This window comes from Oncorhynchus mykiss, chromosome 13, assembly GCF_057628025.1.
Source record: "Oncorhynchus mykiss isolate SJ-2025 chromosome 13, ASM5762802v1, whole genome shotgun sequence".
Lineage (NCBI taxonomy): Eukaryota > Metazoa > Chordata > Actinopteri > Salmoniformes > Salmonidae > Oncorhynchus > Oncorhynchus mykiss.
In genome coordinates, this window is record NC_143034.1 from 12,602,501 (window position 1) to 12,614,097 (window position 11,597).

At 41.0% G+C, this 11,597-nt stretch overlaps 1 protein-coding gene across 3 annotated transcripts in view; it reads left to right on the plus strand.

The window, feature by feature from the left end:
• The window catches only part of LOC118936307 (GTPase IMAP family member 7-like), a 14,596-nt gene extending 6,749 nt beyond the window's left edge, over window positions 1-7,847 (plus strand). Inside the window, exons 1-3 of one of the 3 annotated variants that reach the window (XM_036948955.2) lie at window positions 3,790-5,032; window positions 6,499-6,573; window positions 6,671-7,847. In XM_036948955.2, the coding sequence (XP_036804850.2) occupies window positions 6,507-6,573; window positions 6,671-7,449 (846 nt within the window). In that variant the 5' untranslated portion in view covers window positions 3,790-5,032; window positions 6,499-6,506 and the 3' untranslated portion in view covers window positions 7,450-7,847. Of the gene's footprint in view, window positions 1-3,789; window positions 5,033-6,498; window positions 6,574-6,670 lie in introns of those variants that run through there. The other 2 variants (XM_090195197.1, XM_090195196.1) reach the window with 2 other exon arrangements.
• The last annotated feature ends 3,750 nt before the right edge of the window (window positions 7,848-11,597 follow it).

The window sequence follows — 11,597 nt, forward strand, 5'->3', positions numbered from 1 at the left end:
CCCCAATGGTCCTAATGTGGAATCCGTAACCATGCCGATATCATGGACAGTAATGGTTTCAGAACATTCCAAGATTTGGAAGAGACATACACATTACCAGATACATACACATTACCAGATACACACACATTACCAGATACACACACATTACCAGATACATACACATTACCAGATACACATTACCAGATACATACACATTACCAGATACACACACATTACCAGATACACACACATTACCAGATACATACACATTACCAGATACATACACATTACCAGATACACACACATTACCAAATACATATACATTACCAGATACACACACATTACCAGATACATACACATTACCAGATACACATTACCAGATACATATACATTACCAGATACATACACATTACCAGATACACACACATTACCACATACACACACATTACCAGATACACACACATTACCAGATACATATACATTACCAGATACATACACATTACCAGATACATATACATTACCAGATACATACACATTACCAGATACACACACATTACCAGATATTACCAGATACACACACATTACCAGATACCCTATACATTACCAGATACATACACATTACCAGATACATATACATTACCAGATACACACACATTACCAGATACCCTATACATTACCAGATACATACACATTACCAGATACACACACATTACCAGATACATTATACATTACCAGATACATACACATTACCAGATACACACACATTACCAGATACATACACATTACCAGATACACATTACCAGATACACACACATTACCAGATACACACGCATTACCAGATACACACACATTACCAGATACACACACATTACCAGATACATATACATTACCAGATACACACACATTACAAGATACCCTATACATTACCAGATACATACACATTACCAGATACACACACATTACCAGATACCCTATACATTACCAGATACATACACATTACCAGATACATACACATTACCAGATACACATACATTACCAGATACATATACATTACCAGATCCAACACATTACCAGATACACACACATTACCAGATACATATACATTACCAGATACATACACATTACCAGATACATATACATTACCAGATACACACTCATTACCAGATACATACACATTACCAGATACACATTACCAGATACACACACATTACCAGATACATACACATTACCAGATACATATACATTACCAGATACACACACATTACCAGATACCCTATACATTACCAGATACATACACATTACCAGATATATACACATTACCAGATACACACACATTACCAGATACACACACATTACCAGATACCCTATACATTACCAGATACATACACATTACCAGATACATACACATTACCTGATACACATACATTACCAGATAACTTCTGAAAGGACTGATCTCTATAATATACATGCTATATATGCTAACTTCTGAAAGGACTGATCTCTATAATATACATGCTATATATGCTAACTTCTGAAAGGACTGATCTCTATAACATACGTGCTATATATGCTAACTTCTGAAAGGACTGATCTCTATAATATTCATGCTATATATGCTAACTTCTGAAAGGACTGATCTCTATAACATACGTGCTATATATGCTAACTTCTGAAAGGACTGATCTCTATAATATTCATGCTATATATGCTAACTTCTGAAAGGACTGATCTCTATAACATACGTGTTATATATGCTAACTTCTGTAAAGTGGTAAAACATTTTAAACAACCAGCAGCACCAGTAGTATTTCAGAAGGTGGTACTGTAGCAGCACCAGTAGTAGTTCAGAAGGTGGTACTGTAGCAGCTCCAGTAGTAGTTCAGAAGGTGGTACTGTAGCAGCACCAGTAGTAGTTCAGAAGGTGGTACTGTAGCAGCACCAGTAGTAGTTCAGAAGGTGGTACTGTAGCAGCACCAGTAGTAGTTCAGAAGGTGGTACTGTAGCAGCACCAGTAGTAGTTCAGAAGGTGGTACTGTAGCAGTACCAGTAGTAGTTCAGAAGGTGGTACTGTAGCAGCTCCAGTAGTAGTTCAGAAGGTGGTACTGTAGCAGCACCAGTAGTAGTTCAGAAGGTGGTACTGTAGCAGAAGGTGGTACTGTAGCAGCTCCAGTAGTAGTTCAGAAGGTGGTACTGTAGCAGCTCCAGTAGTAGTTCAGAAGGTGGTACTGTAGCAGCTCCAATAGTAGATCAGAAGGTGGTACTGTAGCAGTACCAGTAGTAGTTCAGAAGGTGGTACTGTAGCAGAAGGTGGTACTGTAGCAGTACCAGTAGTAGTTCAGAAGGTGGTACTGTAGCAGTACCAGTAGTAGTTCAGAAGGTGGTACTGTAGCAGTACCAGTAGTAGTTCAGAAGGTGGTACTGTAGCAGAAGGTGGTACTGTAGCAGCACCAGTAGTAGTTCAGAAGGTGGTACTGTAGCAGTACCAGTAGTAGTTCAGAAGGTGGTACTGTAGCAGAAGGTGGTACTGTAGCAGCTCGAGTAGTAGTTCAGAAGGTGGTACTGTAGCAGAAGGTGGTACTGTAGCAGTACCAGTAGTAGTTCAGAAGGTGGTACTGTAGCAGCTCCAGTAGTAGTTCAGAAGGTGGTACTGTAGCAGCTCCAGTAGTAGTTCAGAAGGTGGTACTGTAGCAGCTCCAATAGTAGATCAGAAGGTGGTACTGTAGCAGCACCAGTAGTAGTTCAGAAGGTGGTACTGTAGCAGCACCAGTAGTAGTTCAGAAGGTGGTACTGTAGCAGCACCAGTAGTAGTTCAGAAGGTGGTACTGTAGCACCAGTAGTAGTTCAGAAGGTGGTACTGTAGCAGCACCAGTAGTAGTTCAGAAGGTGGTACTGTAGCAGCACCAGTAGTAGTTCAGAAGGTGGTACTGTAGCAGCTCCAGTAGTAGTTCAGAAGGTGGTACTGTAGCAGCACCAGTAGTAGATCAGAAGGTGGTACTGTAGCAGCTCCAGTAGTACTTCAGAAGGTGGTACTGTAGCAGCTCCAGTAGTAGTTCAGAAGGTGGTACTGTAGCAGAAGGTGGTACTGTAGCAGCACCAGTAGTAGTTCAGAAGGTGGTACTGTAGCAGCTCCAGTAGTAGTTCAGAAGGTGGTACTGTAGCAGCTCCAGTAGTAGTTCAGAAGGTGGTACTGTAGCAGCACCAGTAGTAGTTCAGAAGGTGGTACTGTAGCAGCACCAGTAGTAGTTCAGAAGGTGGTACTGTAGCAGCTCCAGTAGTAGTTCAGAAGGTGGTACTGTAGCAGAAGGTGGTACTGTAGCAGCACCAGTAGTAGTTCAGAAGGTGGTACTGTAGCACCAGTAGTAGTTCAGAAGGTGGTACTGTAGCAGCTCCAGTAGTAGTTCAGAAGGTGGTACTGTAGCAGCTCCAGTAGTAGTTCAGAAGGTGGTACTGTAGCACCAGTAGTAGTTCAGAAGGTGGTACTGTAGCAGCACCAGTAGTAGTTCAGAAGGTGGTACTGTAGCAGCTCCAGTAGTAGTTCAGAAGGTGGTACTGTAGCAGCTCCAGTAGTAGTTCAGAAGGTGGTACTGTAGCAGCTCCAGTAGTAGTTCAGAAGGTGGTACTGTAGCAGAAGGTGGTACTGTAGCAGAAGGTGGTACTGTAGCAGAAGGTGGTACTGTAGCAGCTCCAATAGTAGTTCAGAAGGTGGTACTGTAGCAGCACCAGTAGTAGTTCAGAAGGTGGTACTGTAGCAGCTCCAGTAGTAGTTCAGAAGGTGGTACTGTAGCAGCTCCAATAGTAGTTCAGAAGGTGGTACTGTAGCAGCTCCAGTAGTAGTTCCTGTTACAGGTGTTTTAACGGGATATTTTCATGGTTCAATGCCTTTTAAAAGACTGAAAGACCCTGACATATAAAGATGTGGAAGATAAGAGGTTGGAGTGGGAAAAACACTCAGAGTGGTTTAAGTGTAGCAGTAGAGTAGATTAATACTGTACAATGAGAATCAACAGACGTCAGATACACTGAGTGCAGACACACGTCCTTTCTTTTTACATTCAACATGATTGGTAACACTTTACTTGACATCAAGCATCATAACAGGTTATAACACAGTCATAATCATGTCTTAATATGTCATAACAGGTTATAACACACCATAATATGTCATAACGGGTTATAACACGTCATAACAGGTTATAACAGGTTATAACATGTCATAATCATGTCTTAATATGTCATGACAGGTTATAACACATCATAATAATGTCTTAATATGTCATAACAGGTTATAACACGTCATAATAATGTCTTAATATGTCATAACAGGTTATAACACGTCAATCATGTCTTAAGGCCAGGCACCACAGGCTAATAGGGATTTTTGTTTGTTTACTCTCATCAGGCTGACACTTTACAAGTTCAAAGTAAACATATATGCAAGTTTTTATTTATTTTTAAATGAAAACCTCATTAAATATGTGCTATTATGTAAATTACAAGAATCCGTTTTTCAACACATTGCTTCAAGGCAAAATGTTGTTGTTTTGTTTTATTGGGAGACACTCAATGATCAGACTTTTAAAGAACAGTTTATCAAAAAATAGTAATTTCATGGAATTAGTTAAAAACACAATTCACATGTATGACGGGTGCATATTTTACAGATATTTTACAGTCATAGCTATGTCATAATATGTCATAACAGCTGACATAATGTGTCATAACCTGTCATAATATGGTCATAACACTGTCATGACACATATATTTAGACCTGTTTGTGACATATCTTACATTATTTTATGGCTGGTTATGACACCTACATACGAGTCTCTCATTGGCTAGAAATGACTAGTTTCTGGGAAAATGAAACTTAACAGAATGTAAGGTAAGGCACATTGGGCGCTTTAATTTTGCATGAGTTTTAGACCATTCCATTGGTCGAGGTAAATCTCCACCCACCTGCGGCACCTGCTAAGCAAAACCAGCAGGACCACTGCTTCAGGTGTCTGTGACAACAGGGGACAACAATATACAGATCCGTGCAACACTAAAAGTGAGTATTCAACTTAACAACCTTACTAATTAAATGTTGTACAACAATCTACTCTACAGTACTTGAATAACTGTAGTACAATATTAAGAAGACATTTTATTGATAACAGGTCTGTTAACATTTATGCATAAATAGTCATATGATTACACTACTTAACATCAAAATGTCAAAACAATATAATCATGTAGCTGTTAACAATCACATTCTGCTATACAGTATGTTTGTATTTATACACGTCTTAATATTGTAGAACAGTGAAAGAGGAAACATGGTTAGACTTTTACCTGAAACATTTACCTTGTTTAGTGCAGAGATAGTGCAGTATACTGTGTCTCGTTCAAGGTGGTCGATCTTGGGTCAACACCCATCTTATAGCAGTTTGTTGCTGTGAGGGACACACCTGCAGGTTTTTGTCAGTACTGACTAAGGTCGCATTCCACTGCTAAGACGTTGCATGCATCAACCATTGGTTGACTGACGGATCGCTAAAACACATGATGTGGTTAGCTGATATGTAAAATACCTATACAGGCGTTGTAAGATCTGGCGTCAGCAACATCTGAGCAGAGGAACAGAGGAACGCACCTTTGTTTTCAGACTCCTCCTGATTTACACATTTAGTACTGTTTTCCGTTATACTGATTCCACTTAATTATTGTCTGAAATGTTCCTGTCTGTCTACACAGTAGATGTGATGTTTGATGGTGATGGGAACACAACCTCTAACTGGTCTATCTGGTCTTAACAGCAGCAGCCAGGCAACGGTAGAATAACCATGTTTAGAATGTCAATTGATACGCCCCATATGAGTACATTATGTACGCCCTATCTTAGGGAATGTACTGTGTTTTACAACAGTTGTACCGCATATCATTACTGTTTTTATTGTTTATAGTTTTATAATTGTTATTGTTTAGAAGTCAAATAGCTGAAAAAAATAATAATTTAGTCTTTCCTCATCTGTGAACGTTTGTCACGTTCGTCACAAAGATGAGACCAGCAGCGTGAGTAGAATTCCACATGATATGTAATAACTGAAACTAACAAAACAACAAACAATCGAACGAAACGTGAAGTTAAACGAATAGTGGAGACAGGCAACTAAACATAGAACAAGATCCTACAAACACAAAAGGGAAATGGCTACCTAAATATAACCCCAATCAGAGACAACGATAAACAGCTGTCTCTGATTGGGAACCATATCAGGCCAACATAAACATACAAAAAACCCTAGACCTACAAAAGCCAAGACATACAAAAACCCTAGACAATACAAAAACTAGCATACCCACCCTAGTCACACCCTGACCTAACCAAAATATATAGAAAACAGAGAAATCTAAGGTCAGGGCGTGATAACGTTGGAACTTGGCCAAACGCTTTGGATGAGTCACTGAAGAAATGTGGACTTTGTATTTTGTAATGAGGTCATTGTCTGTTTCCATGTTTTTGATTGGCTGCAGTAGTAGAGATGGAACAAGGGACAGGAAGGATTCTGAAGATTCTGTTCCTGTTGACACTCACTGGTCAATGCCAAGGTACACACACACACACACATACTGTGCAGGAACACATAGTGTCTTGATAAATGGCTACTGAAAATTATCATCTCAAGCACTTCTTGTCTGTTTTCAGTTTCAGGGCAGCTCTCTGACCTGAGGATAGTTCTGGTGGGGAAGACTGGAGCAGGGAAGAGTACAACAGGAAACACCATTCTGGGTAAAAAGGTGTTTAAAGTGGAGGCTTCTCCAGTGTCTGTGACTGCACAGAGTGAGAAACAGAGTGGAGTGGTGGATGGGAGGAAGATTGATGTCATCGACACCCCGGGGCTCTATGACACAACAATGTCTAAAGAAGAGATAAAAAGAGAAATAGAGAAGGCCATCTACATGTCAGTCCCAGGACCCCACGCCTTCCTGCTGGTGATCAGACTGGGGAGGTTCACAGAGGAGGAGAGGAACACTGTTAAGTGGATCCAAGAGAACTTTGGAGAAGATGCCTCAATGTACACCATCTTGCTGTTCACTCATGGAGATCAACTGAAGGGCAAAACAGTCAAAGAGTTTCTTGCTCAGAGCAAAGAGCTACGGAGACTCATCAATATGTGTGGGGGCAGATATCACTCCCTAATCAATGACAAGAGAGAAGACAGCACTCAGGTTAGAGAGCTGCTGGAGAAGATCGAGGAGATGGTGGTGGAGGACAATGGAGGAGAACGCTATACCAGTGCTGACTATGAAGAGTTTCAGAGAAAGATCAGCGATATTACGTTTTACTGTAAACTGGCAGCGTACGGCGGTCTAGCCGCAGCAGGACTAGGGATGTTGTCTGCTTCACCAGTATTGGTGGCAGCAGGTCTAGCTGTAGGCGTCGGCCAAGGGTATGAATGCACTATGCATATGCTAGGCTTTTAAAACACCAGGTGTGCGTTCAGTTGGTCTTAACGTTTTGCTACGTATGGCAACGGTACTTACTGAATGATATAACAGTTCTTTCAAAACCATTTGCAATGTTATATATATGCTAGCCGTGTGGCAGGGTGGCCTATCATGATAGTTTTTGAAAGCAGCCCAGGTGTTGACCATGTTTATCTTAGTGCATGTATTTAGTGTGGAAATATAGTATTGTTGTGTCTTTACTATGGATTGAATGACATGACATGCTATTTTATAAAATCAATTCTCTGTAATTAATATTACCTGATTAAACTAATCATGCAAATGTAATTAACTAGGAAGTCGGGGCACCACGAAAGCATGTTTATAGAGCTGTTGTCTTCCGAATAAACTCGTAAAGACCTGGTCATCTTTTATATCAATAGCAGTCAATTATTAATCATCACCTTATTCAGTCTCATCTGAAAGTTGTAAATTCTTGGTTATCTTCACGAACCCTGGCTAACAAGTTGAATCTGCAATACAAAATTTGGATTAATTATTTATTTACAAAATACCTAAATAGTCCCACAGAATTACATATACACAGGATGGATCATACATTGACGACTAATTATGTCATAAAAGGAAACATCCCTAGTGGACGAAACCGATATGACGGCTGGTTACACAAAGAAAGGGGGTTGGGTTTGAATGAAAGTGCGTGAAGACTGAGAAACAAAAGGATTGGGTATCTATCGGTCCTTATGAAGCTATGCTATCGTAAATACAGAATCGTATGCATTCTACATAACTGCCCATTCGGAAAAGGAAAATTCAAGAAATATATTTACTCTGAGCAGCGCTTCGATAGATTGGTCGAAGATGGAAGGCTAGGTTGCACAGCAGAGCTCTCCCTTGTCCTTTGAAGAGTATTTCTGGGCAGATACGTTGTAGTCGTTCGTCTGGTGGTAGAACGGATACGATGTAGTACCCTGTCTTTCGGTGGTAGAACGGATACGATATAGTACCCTGTCATTCCGAAGAGATTCTCCGTCCCTTCCCAGGCCATGCACGTCCACAGCTGCTGCTGATAACTCGACGGCCAGGATGTATCACTTCTTTAGTGAACAAGAGTTCAAAGTTCATACCAAGTTGCAATACCATAAGCTCATGCTATATTCTGGCTGGTAAAGTCGAAATTCATCCCTTCAGCGTGTCGATTGTCACCTCCATGTTGAAATTTGCCCTTTTTAAACTATGGACAGCAGTCCTCATGTCATCGGGAACATAAGAGGTTGACTTTCGTCATTGGGCATTTGTCGTGGGGGAGAGAAGGGCGTGTTTCATAGTTCACAACTAATGCCTGTTCACTTGAGCGGGGCCACTGTGTGAGCATAGTTCACTTATGAAAACAATTCTCTCATTTAGAACCTAAAATGACATTTCATCTTTTCACAAATAGTTTCATATTTAAACATTTAAATTGCACAACAATTCCATGTGAATCTGATAACTAGAACGTGTAGACTTTCCAAGATACAGTTTATGTTGTCCTATCATCATTAATAATGTCTCAGACGACAACTGATCTGACATCACGTTTTTTAAGTACCAACAGACACTTTCAACTGGTTGGATTGCCAAAATAATGTTAGGTTCCCAACCTTTTGATGTTACCATACTCATGTTACCAAGGGGCTTTCCAAGAGTCCATTCTGTAGAGTGGAGAGAAAAAGGGGGAAAAATATTTATGGAGGTGTCATTTATGGAAAACACAGAGTGATTTAAGTGTAGCAGTAGAGTATATTAAAACCTCTCTGGGATAGGTGGGACACAAATGTCCCACCTGGCCAATTGCCAAGGAAAATGCAAAGCGCCAGATTCAAATAAAACGCAGAAATAAAATATAAAACATGCCTTACCTTTGACGAGCTTCTTTAGTTGGCACTCCAATATGTCCCATAAACATCACAAATGGTCCTTTTGTTCGATTAATTCCGTCGATATATATCCAAAATGTCAATTTATTTGGTGCGTTTGATCAAGAAAAAAACAGCATCCCATTTGCGCAACGTCACTACAAAATATCTCAAAAGTGACTTGTAAACTTTGCCAAAACATTTCAAACTACTTTTGTAATACAACTTGTGGTATTTTTAAACGTTAATAATCAATCAAATTGAAGACGGGGCTATCTGTTTTCAATACAGGAGGATCACAAACTAACGCTACTTTCCTAGTCTTGCGCAACTCTCAAACAGTACACATAACGTTACTCTAATCCAAGATGGCCGTACTTCTTCATTTCACAAAGGAAAAACCTCAACCTATTTCCAAAGACTAGTGACATCCAGTGGAAGCGGTAGGAACTGCAAACAAGCTCATATTTCATCTAGTGTCCCAAAGAAACCTCATTGAATAGACAGTGACCTCAATTTTTTTTTGTTCTGAATGGTTAGTCCTCTGGTTTTGCCTGCTACATAAGTTCTGTAATACTCACAGACATGATTCAAACAGTTTTAGAAACTTCAGAGTTTTCTATCCACATCTACTAATAATATGCATATCTTATATTCTTGGCATGAGTAGCAGAAAGTTGAAATTGGGCACGCTATTTATCCAAAAGTGAAAATGCTAGCCCTATCCCAAAGAGGTTTTAATTAAGCTGTTAAGGAGCCTTTTGGTCCTAGACTTGGCGGTCCGGTATCGCTTGTCGTGCGGTAGCAGAGATGACAGTCTATGACTTGGATGACTGGAGTCTCTGACAATTTTATGGACTTTCCTCTGACACCGCCTATTATCTAGGTCCTGGATGGCAGGAAGCTTGGCCCCAGTGATGTACTGGGCCGTTCGCACTACCCTCTGTAGCAACTTACCGTCAGATGCAGAGCAGTTGCCATACCAGGCGGTGATGCAACCGGTCAGGATGCTCTCGATGGTGCAGCTGTAGAACTTTTTGAGGATCTGGGGACCCATGCCAAATCTTTTCAGTCTCCTGACGGGGTAAAGGTTTTGTCGTGCTCTTTTTAGCCCCGTTGATGTTAATGGGGGCCTGTTTCGGTCCACCTTTTCCTGTATTCCACAATCAGTTTCTTTGTCTTGCTCACATTGAGGGAGAGGTTGTTGTCCTGACACCACACTGCCAGTTCTCTGACCTCCTCCCTATAGGCTGTCTCATCGTTGTCGGTGATCAGGCCAACCACTGTTGTGTCGTAAGCAAACTTAATGATGGTGCTGGAGTCATGTTTGGCCACGCAGTCATGGGTGAACAGGGAGAACAGGAGGGGACTAATTATCAAGTATACCGGTACTAAGTATGCCGCCTTATCTCAGCTCACGGGTCCCCATAGCAACACCCACCCGTAGCACGCGCTCCAGCAGGTATATTTCACTGGTCATCCCCAAAGCCAACACCTCCTTTGCCCGCCTTTCCTTCCAGTTTTCTGCTGCCAATGATGGAAACAAATTGCAAAAATCACTGAAGCTGGAAGCTATAAGGCCTATTTATTGCCTTACTTCCCTAATTTTACTACATTTGCACAAACTGTACATAGACTTTTTATATTGTGTTATTGACTGTACATTTGTTTATCCCATGTGAAACTCTGTGTTGTCATTTTTGTCGCACTGCTTTGCTTTATCTTGGCCAGGTCGCAGTTTTAAATGAGAACTTGTTCTCAACTGGTCCACCTGGCTAAATAAAGGTGAAATAAAAAATACGAAAAATAAAAAGTACACACCCCCGTGGGGTCCCTGTGTTGAGGATCAGCGTGGCAGAGGTGTTGTTGCCTACCCTTAACACCTGGGGGCGGCCCTGCAGGAAGTCCAGGATCCAGTTGCAGAGGGAGGTGTTTAGTCCCAGGGTCCTTATATTAGTGATGAGCTTTGTGGGCACCATGGTGCTGAACGCTGAGCTGTAGTCAATGAACAGCATTCTCACATAGGTGTTCCTTTTCTCCAGGTGGGAAAGGGCAGTGTGGAGTGTGATTGAGATTGTGTCATCTGTGGATCTGTTGGGGCGATATGCGAATTGGAGTGGGTCTTGGGTTTCCTGGAGGATACTGTTGATGTGAGTCAGCCTTTCAAAGCACTTCATGGCTACCGAAGTGAGTGCTACGGGGCGTTAATCATTTAGGCAGGTTACCTTCGCTTCCTTGGGCACTGGGTGCATACACATCTTATCT